This window comes from Mesoplodon mirus (genome assembly GCF_964341445.2).
Source record: "Mesoplodon mirus genome assembly, chromosome: 3".
In the NCBI taxonomy this organism is placed as follows: Eukaryota; Metazoa; Chordata; class Mammalia; order Artiodactyla; family Ziphiidae; genus Mesoplodon; species Mesoplodon mirus.
The window spans coordinates 21,732,914-21,746,780 of NC_138978.1; the positions used below are offsets into that span (position 1 = coordinate 21,732,914).

The 13,867-nt window shown below is 41.8% G+C and overlaps 1 protein-coding gene across 1 annotated transcript in view; it reads right to left on the reverse strand.

Annotated features, from left to right (window-relative positions):
* Window positions 1-5,585: 5,585 nt before the first annotated feature.
* Window positions 5,586-13,867, reverse strand: part of CNR2 (cannabinoid receptor 2) — a 49,726-nt gene continuing 41,444 nt past the window's right edge. Inside the window, exon 2 of the mRNA XM_082613292.1 lies at window positions 5,586-6,740. Coding sequence (XP_082469418.1) covers window positions 5,613-6,740 — 1,128 coding nt within the window. The 3' untranslated portion in view covers window positions 5,586-5,612. The remainder of the gene's footprint in view (window positions 6,741-13,867) is intronic.

Consider the following 13,867-nt stretch of genomic DNA (forward strand, 5'->3'; position numbering starts at 1 on the left):
GGGGACTTTTTGAGCTGTAGTATGGAAGAACAACTCAGGAAGCAGGAATACCAGATGGAAGGGCATTGTAACAGCCCTGGCAGAAATGACGGGACAGAAGGACGATGGGAGGAAGCATTATAAGGGGAGAGGTGGGAGGAAAGTGGGCGCTGAAAGAGGAAGAACAGGTGTGACCATTTTGCCTGTCTAATAAATATTTTTTGAACTTGCTTGAGGAATTTTGAGGCAATTCAAAGAGCTTAACATCTACTTGGAAAAACAAGACCCATGCACAGGCTACCACGAAGGAATATTTTTAGAGTAACTGCGTGAGAAAATTGAGAGCCTCAGGCTCAAGGTTCCTCAATTTTTCAGGAACCTTGTCTGGCAGGGAGGTCACCAAATTCCCCTACAGTTGGTAGAGGCTGTGCCCGCACAAACAGGCGGTGAGGCTGTCAGGTGTGGGAAGTCTAATGACTCCCCCGTGGCACAACTGGTACCTACATATCAGTGAGAACTGCTGCAGGTAAGAGTTGGAAGGAACTTTGGAGACCCTCGACACTATCCCCTTCTTTACTCTTACCATTTTATGGAAGAGGAAACTGAGACCCAGAGAGGGGACTGGAGTTGCCCAAGATCATGCAACTAGTTTGGATCAGAGGTGGGACCAGAACCCAGGTCTCCAGATGCAGAATCTATGTCTCTCAAACGCTGCTTCTCTCTTGCACCCCAGGAGGTGCAAGAGAACCTGTCAAAGGCTGTGTCGACAGAAGCAAGCACTTCCTCATTCTAGGAGTGATAAAGGAACACAGTGGCTGTTGCTGAATGAACAGCCATTTTCTTTATTTTCCGTTACTTCCTCCGCAAGATTATGTTGTAATATTGTCCACAACAGCAAGCCCAGACACCTAACACAAGCAAACAAACAAAACAACAACAACAAAAAGCATTCGTACACATCTTGTAGTGATCAGGGTAATGGTCTTTGATGTTACAGAAATCATCTTGGGGGAGATAAAATAAGACACCATGACCTTCATTTCTCCTTAGCCTCATAACCAAAATGTAAATCTGTAGGGGCAGGTGAGAGGCATTGCAATAGGGTGGAAAAACTGGAAGTTGGGAAACCTAGGTTTCTTGCATTGGACACCACCTTGTTGGGTCTCCTTGGGCAAGTCTTGTCCACTCTCTGGTCCCATTTCCTCATCTAAACAATGAGAGCAGTTCTCTGTGATACCTGAGGTCCCCCTTCTCACTTGCTCTCACCCTCCATAAACTCTAAGCAGAAATAGAGTGTGATTGTGAAAGGAGAGAGGAAGAAAGTGTGGAAGTGCATTTAATTCAATGATTTTTAAACTCTAGTTTAAAACTCTAGTTTTATTCATTAAACAGATGTTTACTGAGTATCAATTTATGCTAGGCACTTGGGCATTTTCTTTGCTGAAATGAGATAGGACCCCACCAATGAATAAAGAAAGTCATGCCCCAAATTTAAGGAGCCACATATCCACCTTTAAAAAATCATTCAATTTCTTTGCCTTACAAAAAGATAGGTATTTGGGTTAAAATAAAATTCGATTTTCCAAAATGTAATCTAAAGCTTTTCAGAAGCAGTTCAGTGCCACAGATATTGATCAACCCCTTTAAGACTCTATGCTGGGTCTTCACATAACACTGGGAACTGAGAGATAAACATGGAGCTCATCTTGTGGGGGAAGACAAGCCAGTGACTCCCACTTAACACAGTCCATGATATGTGCTGTAAGAGAGGGTTGAAATTTGTCCTTGGGGGCTGTACTGGGTTGAAGCATGTCCCCCAAAACTTCATGTCTGCTTGAATCCTGTGAATGTTACCTTCTTTGGAAGTAGAGTTTTGGAGATGTAATTTGTTAAATTAAGATGAGGTCATACTGGATTACAGTGTGCCTTAATCCAATAATTGGTGTCCTTAAAAGAAGACACCAAGAGAAAAGACTTAAATGTAAGATGGAAAACCATAAAGCTCCTAGAAGAAAACATAGGCAGAACACTCTCTGACATAAATCGTAGCAATATTTTTTGGAATTTGTCTCCTAAGGCAAAGGAAATAAAAGCAAATATAAATGGGATCTAATTAAACTTAAAAGCTTTTGCACAGCAAAGGAAACCATCAACAAAATGAAGAGAAAACCTACTGAATGGGAGAAAATATTTACAAATGATATGACTGATGAGGGGTTAATATCCAAAATATATAAACAGCTCACACAACTCAATATAAAAAAAGGAAAACAACCTGATTAAAAATGGTCAGAAGGGGCTGCCCTGGTGGCGCAGTGGTTGGGAGTCCGCCTGCCGATTCAGGGGACACGGGTTCGTGCCCCGGTCCGGGAGGATCCCACGTGCCACGGAGCGGCTGGGCCCGTGAGCCATGGCCGCTGAGCCTGCGCGTCCGGAGCCTGTGCTCCACAACGGGAGAGGCCACGGCAGTGAGAGGCCCGCGTACCGCAAAAAAAAAAAAAAAAAAAAAAAGGTCAGAAGACCTGAATAGACATTTTTTCCAAAGAAGACATACACATGGCCATCAGGCACATGAAAAGATGCTCAACATTGCTAATTATTAGAGAAATGCAAATCAAAACCACAATGAGATATTGCCTCACACCAGTCAGGATGACCATCATCAAAAAGAACACAAACAACAAATGCTGGCAAGGATGTGGAGAAAAAGGAACCCTTGTACGCTGATGGTGGGAATGTAAATTGGTGCATCCACTATGGAAAACAGTATGGAGGTTCCTCAGAAAACTAAAAATAGAGCTACCATATGATACAGCAATTCCACTCCTGGGCATATATCCAAAGAAAATGAAAACACTAATTCGAAAAGATACATGAATCCCAATGTTCATAGTAGCATTACTTATAACAGCCAAGATATGGAAGCAACGTAAGTGCCCATCAAGGGAGGAATGGATAAAGAGGATGTGATATACATACATACATATATATATATATATATATATATATATGAAATGGAATACTACTCAGTCATTAAAAAAGAATAAATTCCTGCCATGTACAACAATATGGATGGACCTGGAGGGTATTATGCTAAGTGAAATAAGTCAGACAGAGAACCACAAATAGTGTATGTTATCATTTATATGTGGACTCTAGAAAAATAAAACAAATGAATGAACATAATAAAACAAAAACAGGCTCACAGATATAGAGAACAAACTAGTGGTTACCGGTGGGGAGAGAGAAGGGGGAGGGGCAAGATAGGGGTGGGTGTTAAGAGGTACAAACTACTATGCATAAAATAAATAAGCTACAAGGATATATTGTACAGCACAGGGAATATAGCCAATATTTATAATACGTAAATGGAGTATAGTCTATAAAAATGTTGAATCACTATGTTTTATACCTGAAACTAATATAACATTGTAAATCAGCTATACCTCAATTAAAAAAAAAAAGACACCTGGAGATAAAGGGTGGGGAAAGGTCATGTGAAGACGGAGGCAGAGATAGGAGTTATGTTGCCACAAGCCAAGGAACACCAGGAGCTGCCAGAAGTTGGAAAAAGCAAGGAAGGATCCTCCCCTTGCAACTTTGGAGAGAGCATGGCCTTGCTGACACCTTGATTTTCTAGAGTCCAGACCTGTGAAAGAATAAATTTCTGTTGTTATAAGCCACTCAGTTTGTGGAAAATTGTTGCAGGAAGTTTAATACAGGGCATAAAATGAGGTATGTTGAGAAATAATGATGAGTTATTATCATAAGTGTGCAGAAATCTGATGTTACAAAAGTCTAATATTATTATTGGACCTATTAAGGCATATTATCACTTATACTTTATACATATTTATCACTGTTAGACTTATTATTATTGAAGTCATTATTATTTATAGACTTATTTATTATTACTATCCTAATTGAGCAGAATTTGACTGAACTAGGCCAAGAGGTTAGTGGTAAAGAGGCTTAGGAATCAAACAGAACTGGGTTGAAAACCCCAGCTTTGGGTACATGTTAGCAGTGTGACGTCAGGCAAGTGATTTTGCCTCTCAGAGATTTCCTCACCTGTAAAATGAGGATATCAAGCCCTCTTCATCAGGTTACTGTGAAGACTAAGTGAGATCCCTCATTTAAAACCACATAGCCCAGAGCTTGGCACATAGTAAAACCTCAGTAAAAGCCAGTTGACTCTTATGACCAGAGCACACAGTAGTTCTACCTTACCTAATATTACCTCAGTTAATCTCTATTCCATGACCCTGACTATTTCTTTCATTGTACCACCAGTAATCATCTTCTTTCTTTCTTTCTTGGCTCTCTTCCCACCAGATGTAGAATGTGAGCTCCATTAGACAGGGGTAGAGTCTCATTTATGGCTGGACATCCAGGACCTAGCACAGAGCCTGGCACATATTTGTGAGATGAGTGGATGAATGAATGAATAGTGAACACCTTGTCTTGTAAGTATTAAATGAAGACATGTTTCATCAATATCTTTCCTTTTATTCCATCTGTAGCTCCAAATAATTGCATTAGAATTCCTCTGCAGTCCTCCTCACCATCAACGGTTTCTCTTGCCTACTGCTTTAAGCCCCTTTGGTAGGAACCTAGCCTCCCTGATATGTAAGATATGGGTGTCCTGGGATCTCCAAAAGTATGGGGCTGAATCCTTGCTGGAGATGATGGACTGTAGGATGTCAGCACCATACCTGGCACATAGTAAGGGAATTTCCCCCTCCTCCCACTTGCTCTGTTTATTATTCATTATAGGGCATGGGGGTGGAAGAGACAAAGGGGCTGGATTGAGGGATGACCAGGAACAATTTGGGGATTTATAAAATCTCTGTGAATATCTTCCTTTTTTTTGGAGCTGGGTTAGACTGGGACACTGCCTGCTTCCAGTGGTACCATCAAATGGGTCTTCACAAAACCAATCTGCATCTCAAGCGATCCCAGTCTCCTCTGTATTCCCCGCATACCTAGGAGGACACAATGGTTGTGAGCGGGGATTATCAGGGTGTCAGAGAGGGCCGGTGCCCTAATAATAAGATGCCCTGAACTGGAGGCTTGTCAGTTATCTCTGCAAGAGGTGGATCAACATCCTAGGTCCTCATTGCATTGCAGTTCTTGGTCCTCTGTGGGAAAGGGTGACCTGCAGGTAGGGCCTTTCATAGCTCTAGAACCATGGTGGACCCAACAATTAAACAGGAAGAAGGGCTAGCCAGCCATCCTGAGATCCCAGGAGAGTGATCCATTCTTCCCAGATTTCCTCCAGGTCCTTTACTGCTGAGCCTGAAGGCTCCGCTTGGCTCCCGTGGTCTCTAGAGAATGCAGGCACCAAGCCGTCTTGTTGGGAAGGTTGTCCTGACCTGCAATGAGCCTGTCCCAGGCCTCCTGCCTCCTGCCCACCTTGCCACCCCTCACAGGGCCTGGCTACCCAGCAGACTGTGTGCAGAGAGGCGTGGCCAGGTTACCCTCCAGGGGTCAGTGCCAACACTCAGTGAAAAAGGGTAAGTGTCCAGGCCGCTGGGTCTGGTTCAAGTAAGATGAGAGGATCAAAGACACTCTCCTCCAGGGATTGAAATGATTTCTGACTTGGCTTATTTAAAATTGTGAAAGTGACCTCATTAGTGATTAGAGCAGTACAGCTCTCTGGAATCTGGCCCTGGGGTGATTTTCACATCAGCCTCTGTCTCAGTGACTGAGGACCTCGGGACCTCTTCTTTTCCTTCAGGCCCGAGGCCCCTCAGGCACTTCTTCCAGTGGGCCAAGCGGTGGTGGGCGGCGGAGCGGATCTCTCCACTCCGCAGGGCGTAGATGATGGGGTTGACCATGGAGTTGACAAGGCAGAGCAAGGAGCAGAAGGCGAAGACCTTCTTGACCTGTTCGCTTAGAGTGGTGGCCAGGCTGTAGACCATGAGGGTCAGTACCGGGAACCAGCATATGAAGAGCACAGCCAGCAGCACCCCCAAGGTCTTGGCCAACCGCACATCCAGCCTCATCCGGGCCATTCCGAGCACTTGACTGTCCCGGTGCTCAGCCAGGCTGTCTACATGCTGATGGGCCTTCCAGAGGACATGCGCATAGGTATAGATGATGCCAGAGAAGAGGACAGCAATGAACAGGAGCCAGCCCAGCAGATAGTCATTGGGGATCAGGGGGAAAAGCTCAGAGCAGGACCTGGGACAGCAAGTCCATCCCATGAGAGGCAGAGACGAAACCAATGCTGAGAGGACCCACATGATGCCCAGGGTCACCAGTGCCCTCCCACGGGTGAGTAGGGCTTTGTATGTAGGTGGGTAGCGCAGACAGAGGTAGCGGTCAATGGCAGTCAGCAGCAGGCTGCCTACAGAGGCCGTGAAGGTCATAGTCACGCTGCCAATCTTCACCAGGAAGACAGCTTTGGAATCAACGCCATGGAAGACGTGGAAATTTACAAAGTTGAAGGCAAAGACCACACTGGCCAGAAAGTCAGCCCCAGCCAAGCTGCCAATGAACAGGTACGAGGGCTTCCTGTGGAGCCGGTGTGAGGACAGGATCAGGTAGAGCACCACCAGATTCTCCAGGGCGCTTAGTAGGCCCAGAGAGGTGCACAGCACCGCAATAGCTATCTTTTGGGAACCGCTCAGGATCATGTAATCCTCCATGGGATTGAAATCCAAGCCATCAATGGAGCCATTGGCTGCCTGTATCTTCCAGCATGTCTCCATGGGTTGGGTCCCTCGGCTTCTGCCGGGCGTACCAAGAAGCCTTTGCTGTAGTACAATGAGAAGAAGAAATTAGTTCTTTTTCAATCCGCGCAATAATGACCACATACAATCACTGACTCTAACCCAACACTTTACCTGTGCGATGGATCATATGTTGAAACAGCGATTTATATTGGTTTCTCTCTATTTTACCCTTTCTTCATCCTAGTGGGGTGCTAGGTCTGTACTGGTTGCCTTAGGAGAGGCATGTGGGAATTCAAGAAGCAGAAGCGACCTGCAAACCATATTGTCTCACTTACATGTGGAACTAAAAAAAAAAAACTAATTCATAGATATAGAGAAGAGATTGGTGGTTGCCAGATGCAGGGGTTGGGGTCGGGGGGTGAAATGGGTAAAGGTAGTCAAAGGTACAAGCTTCCAATTATAAAATAAATAAGTCTTGGGAATGTACGTACAACATGGTGACTATAGTTACTAATATTGTATTTGAAAGTTGCTAAGAGAATAGATCTTAAAAGTTCTCATCTGGGCCTCCCTGGTGGCGCAGTGGTTGAGAGTCCGCCTGCCGATGCAGGGGATACGGGTTCGTGCCCCGGTCTGGGAGGATCCCATATGCCGCGGAGCGGCTGGTCCCGTGAGCCATGGCCGCTGGGCCTGCGCGTCCGGAGCCTGTGCTCCGCAACGGGAGAGGCCACAACAGTGAGAGGCCCGCATACAGCAAAAAGAAAAAAAAAAAAAAAAAAAAAAAAAGTTCTCATCATAAGAAAATTAATTTGCAGCTATGTGTGATAATGAAGGTTAATGACTTACTGTGGTGATCATTTCACAGTATATACAAATATCAAATCGTTATGTTGTATACCTGAAACTAATATAATGTTACATGTCAATTATACCTCAATAAAATAAAATAAGAAATAAAATAAAAGTGACCTGCCTTTTTTGGTCTTTTTAAAAAACCCAGAAAACTACACCTAAGACTTCCCTTTGAAAGTAAGGAAATCTCCAAGGGTCAAAAACTGAGAGGAAATCAAAACCAAGAAAAAATGGAATCCAGAGTGATATGGTGGAGGGTTTTTTGCATTGATGTTTTATTTTGTTTTGTTTGCCAGTTTTGGTAAGTAAGATGCCGAAGTTTTAACAACTATTTAGGGATGGGAGACAAGACTTGGGTTTCACACCAGTAGATTTGCCAGATAAACTAAATGAGTCCAGATAAATTTGAATGTCAGATAAATGAATCATTCTTAGTATAAGAATGTCCTAAATATTGAGAAAAACAAACAGGGCACCCAAATATTGTATGGGACATTATTAGAAAGCAAACTCTGAGTTTCTCTAGAGGGATATACTCTCGTATCCAGGTCACACAAGATTTCCACATATAAAGGCCCATGGAATTTGAGCTCACGATGCAAAATTACAAAATGCACAAGGAAACATGAACAAGAGTTAGCAGAAATGTCAGACAGTAGAATTAGACTTCCAAGAATTCATATAATTCTTGGGTTTATGTTATAGAATATGTTTATAAGCTTTTGTTTTTTTGTTTGTTTGTTTGTTTTGGCTGCACGGCACGTGGAATCTTAGTTCTGACCAGGGATTGAACGCACGCCCCCTGCATTGGAAGCACGGAGCCTTAACCACTGGACTGCCAGGGAAGTCCGAATATGTTTAATATGATTAAACAATAAGGTATCAGAACCATAATTACCTAATGAGAGACTAGGCAGATTTGAAAAAGAATCAAGTAGAGTTTCTGGAAGTGAAAAATGAAGTCATTGAAAACAGTAACCCTAAGGGTAGGTTAAAGAGCAGAAGAGACTAGCTGAAAAGCTTTGATCTAGAAGGTGGATTTGAGGAAACTTCTCAAAATGCAGCACAAGGAGATAGAGAGATGGGAAATATGAAAGAGAGGTTAAGAGACAGGAAGGATTGAAAGAGAAGGTTTAAAATATATCTAACTGGAGTTTCAGAAGGGAAGAATAGAATTGGTGGTGGGCACTGGGGAGGCCATATTCAAAGAGATGCTAGTGGAGAATTGCCCAGAATTCTCCTGGACATGACTCCTCAGATTCAGAAATCACAGTGAACTTCGAGCATAATTTTTTTTTAACTGAAGTATAGTTGATTTACAATGTTGTGTTAGTTTCAGGTGTACAGCAAAGTGATTCAGTTTATATATATATATATACTTTTTCAGATTCTTTTCCATTATAGGTTATTACAAGATATTGAATATAGTTCCCTGTGCTATACAGTAGGATTTTGTTATTTATCTATTTTATATATAGTCGTGTGTTGAACAGAATTTTAAAAACAAACCAATGGGAATTCCCTGGTGGTCCAGTGGTTAGGACTTGGTGCTTGCACTGCCAGGGCCTTGGTTCGATCCCTGGTCGGGGAACTAAGATCCCACAAGCCACATGGCGGGGCCAAAAACAAAACCAACCCACCAGCAAAAACCAAACAAACAGAAAAAGAACTCCACACTCACATATAGCATAATAAAACTTCAGAATACCAAAGACAAAGAAAAACTTTAAAACAATCAGAGAGAAAAGGCAAAGGAATCACAATTAAATTTAAAAGCAGATTTTCCAGTAACAGTAATAATAGCCAGAAGATAGAGGGAAAAAAGCTACACTATCACTCAAAATAAAGAAATACAAGTAGAATTGTCAACTAACAGACTCTCACTGAAGGAAGTCTAAAGCATATGCCATTAGAAGAAGGAAATTCTTCACAGAGGGAAGAACAGAAAGGCAAGCAGGAATTGTGAACAAATAAATTGATAAATGTATGAGTAAATAAAAAATATGTATAAAGCAACAATAATAATAATAATGATGACTGAGACTGATTTGGAGGGTATAAAAACAAAGTGGAAGTAAAATTGTGAATGACAGTAACACAAGCCAAGAGAAATGAATAGAGTTGAAGCTTTATTTAGGAAGTGAGTAAAGGTATTGATCTAATTTAGGCTTTTAAAAATCAGGCATAATCTCTTACTTGGTTTACTACAATAGCTTCCTAACTGACTCCCTGCTTTTAACCAGGTCTGTCTAATTTCAGTACAACAGCCAAGGTGATCCTTTTCAAATATGTCAGATCCTTTTCAAATATGTCACTCCTCTGTCCCAAACCCCACACAGCACCCATTCCATTCAGTGTAAAAGCTAAAGTACTAACAGTGGCCTAGAAGGCTGTGTGTGTTCCGGCCCCATTGACTCTCTGACCTCCCTACTAACCATGCTTCCCTTGGTCAACTAGCTTTAGCCACACTGGCTTACTAATGGGTACTCTCCCCCGCCCCCCCCACCACGGGGCCTTTGCAGTAGTTGTTCCCTCTTCCAGAACACTCTTTTCTATGCATGGGTCAATCTCACCTTCTTCAAGTTGTGGCTCAAATTTTGCCTTTTCAAAGACATCTACCCTATCATCTTATTTAAAACTGTAGCTCACCCCACCCTCCTGCTCTTCTGGTCCCCCTTACTCTGCTCTATATTTTATTTTTTCCATATCACTAATCACCTTCTAACATATAATTTACCCTACATAATCTTTATTGTTTATTATCTGTTCCACTAGAATTTAAGTTCCATAAGGTCAAGGAACTGACTATTTTGTTCACTGATATAAGGGTTTAGAATAGTTTTTGGTACATAGTAGATACTCAACAAATATTTGTGGAATTGAAGTGAAATTGAATAGTCAGCGAGTTTTAGCATTCCTCTCTCAGAAGTTAATAAATTAAGCAGACAATATACTAATTAATATGATATATAAGATTTGAACATGCAATTAATAAGTTTGATCTAATAGTCATATATGGAACTCAGCACCTAATAATTAGAGAATACTCACTGTTTTCAAGCAAATGTGGACATTTACCAAAACTGGTCTTGTCTTAGGTGAAAAGTAAATTGCAACAAACTTTAAATAATCTGTAACATACAAACCATGTTCTCTGACCACAGCACAATTTATTTAGAAATCAAGAACTTAAAAAATATAACTAACAAACTTCACAGGTTTGAAGCGCCTGAATAATTCCTGAGCCAAAAAATCATAAAGGAAGTTAGAAAATCCTTAGAATTATAACATATTAAAATGAGTGGGATGCATCTGAGTAGTACTGAAAGGGAAATTTATAGACCTACATGCTCATATTAGAAAAGAAAAAAGACTCATGAGCTAAACATCCAACTCATGAAATTAGAAAAAGAGCAACAGCAAAAATACAAAGAAGGCAGAAGGCAGAAATAATAAGAGCAGAAATTGATGACATGGTTAAACAACAGAGAATAAGAAGCCCTGACAAAGACCAAAACTAGTTCTTTGAAAAGATCATAAAACAGACAAACCTCAGGCAAGATTACTTAAGATGAAGGAGAGAACCTACAAATAAGAAAAATATCAGGCATGAAAGAGAAATGGTCAATAGCCCTTTAAAAAGATGTTTAACCTCAATAGCATCCACAGAAAGGCAAGTTTCACTCCCATCAGATCAACAAAAAGATGAATCTGACAATATCGAGTGCAAACGGTCAGCACTGTGACGGGGGTGTAAGTTGGGGCAAACACTGTGGAGGGCAGTTTGGCAAAATCTAGTGAAGTTGAAGATGAGCCACTGCCCTGAGGTGCACCAATTCCGCTCCTGAAAATGTGCCCAAGGAGACATGTACAAGCAGCATTTTTGAAATAGCAAAAGAAAACCACCATCACCACCACCAACAAAAGTCCATCAATTGCAAAATGCATAGATAAATTATAGTACATCCATACACAGAAATAAATGAAACAGTAAAAAATGAACTAGAACTATATGTGTCAACAAGGATAAATGTTAACATCACGCCACTGAGCCAAAAGTCCAATCCCTTAGGAGAATGTAGAGGATTTATAGAGTAGATAAAGAGAAGAGAACTCGTGGACAGTGGCAGAGGAACTAGAGAAGCAGGAGGAGTGCAGTATTTTATAAGGTTTAAATATTTTATTTACACTCAAAACAGAATTTGTTATAATGTCTTGCCTGAGGCAAAGGGAAAAAATGTGTTCCTCTATGTAGACATTTCCCTGTATTTTTTTTTTTTTTTTTTTTTTTTTTTGCGGTACGCAGGCCTCTAACTGTTGTGGCCTCTCCCGCTGCGGAGCACAGGCTCCGGATGCGCAGGCCCAGCAGCCATGGCCCACGGGCCTAGCCGCTCCGCGGCATGTGGGATCTTCCCAGACCGGGGCACGAACCCGTGTCTCCTCCATCGGCAGGCAGACTCTCAACCACTGCGCCACCAGGGAAGCCCTCCCTGTATTCTTTACTGGCTTTTTTTTCCCCCCTCAAAACATTAAACAATAAAACACTAAAAAGTAGTTATTATTGAAAAATGGAAAAGTAGGTCATTAAAACTCACAACACTATTTTATAAAGTTTAAATATTTTATTTACACTCAAAACAGAATTTATTATAATTTTTTGGCACCCATTTAAATTTTGTGCCCATGGTGAGGGCCTCCCTCTCCTCACCCTACTTCCGGTCTTGCTAGAGGTTATCAGGGAGTGGGAGTTGGGACAAGCGAGGTCTGTGGTTCCCGAGCAGTGGTTTCCTGGTGTGTCCGGGTGAGAAGACCTTCGCTGCAGTTTCAAGTCTCCCCTCACAGTAACTTCCAGGGTGGGTGTGCTTGTGCTCATTTTAGAGCGGAAGAAGGTTTAGGAATGATAAGCTCTCTGGGCTCCCTTTACTCCATTTCCTTATCTATAAAATGGGGATAATGATGGTAACCCACCATTATAGATAATTCACGTTATAAGGATTAAGTGAATTAATACATAAAATATATTTAGAAGAGAGCTCGACACTTCACTGAACTGTTCTTAATTTGAAACCTGCTCAGGATGACCTAGTTATTTAAGAGTTGAGAACTGGGGTTCAACTCCAGTTCTGTCTATACCTGCACCATAAATGTGGTTAGTCTGAATGGAGATATGCCTTGAGTGTAAAATACACACCAGATTTCAAAGACGGTATGGAAAAAAGAAGGTAACATAGCTCATTAGTAATGTTTTTATATTAATTACCAATCGATATATTGGGCTAAATAAAAACATTTATTTCACTCATTTCTTTTTTTTTTTTTTTTTTGGCCCGCTTCTTTTTATTTATTTATTTACTTATTTATTTTAACATCTTTATTGGGATATAATTGCTTTACAATGGTGTGTTAGTTTCTGCTTTATAACAAAGTGAATCAGCTATACATATACATATATCCTCATATCTCCTCCCTCTTGCGTCTCCCTCCAACCCTCCCTATCCCACTATTTATTTATTTTTTATTGTGGCTACTAGAACATTTTAAATGACAAGGGGCTCATGGGACAGCGCTAGCCCACCCCAACGTGCTGTACTGTCTGGTGACAGCAAGGTCAGAAGTATTCCTTTGCAGCTGCTGTAGGGAACCCCAGTTGGACTCAACTGGTTGCCTCACCATTCCTCAGATAGTTCTGCTTTCTTGCACCTTTGCCCCAGGGGTTCCTCTCCCTGGCTCATCTTTTTTCTGGACTCATCTTTCGCCCAGTGAAAGCTTCCAGGACCCCGCAGTCACACACCAAGTTCCTAGACTTACTCTGTATATATTATAACCAGTTCTGATTAGTCTTTTCTCCAACCAGGCTGATAACTGCACCAACCAATATTTGTATGCAATTTAACTTCTACAAAATATTTTTTCTCAGCCACAATCTAAAGTAATCCACACAATCTCTGATATAGGAATTGTGGTTATTGTTATTTCATAGATAATGGAGGCTCAGAGACGTTAAACTACTTGGAGGAGGGCACACAGCTTGTCAAGGTCAGGGATTGAGCCTTCATTATTTCTGGGTCTTCTGTGCCTTGCACAATGCCTGCTACCTAGTCGGTGCTAAAAAACTGCTTAATGGGGAATTCCAGTGGTTAGGACTCTGCGTTTTCACTACTGAGGGCCCAGGTTCAATCCCTGGTTGGGGAACTAAGATCCCACAAGCCGCAGCGGGGGCCAAAACAAACAAACAAACAACAAAAACTGCTTAATGAATGAAACCCATTTGGATGGAAAGGGGCTGTTGCCAATGTGTAGATCCCAAGTAAGAGCGTTAGGGGGAGGGGAGCACATAGGGTAGGTTCAAATCCTAG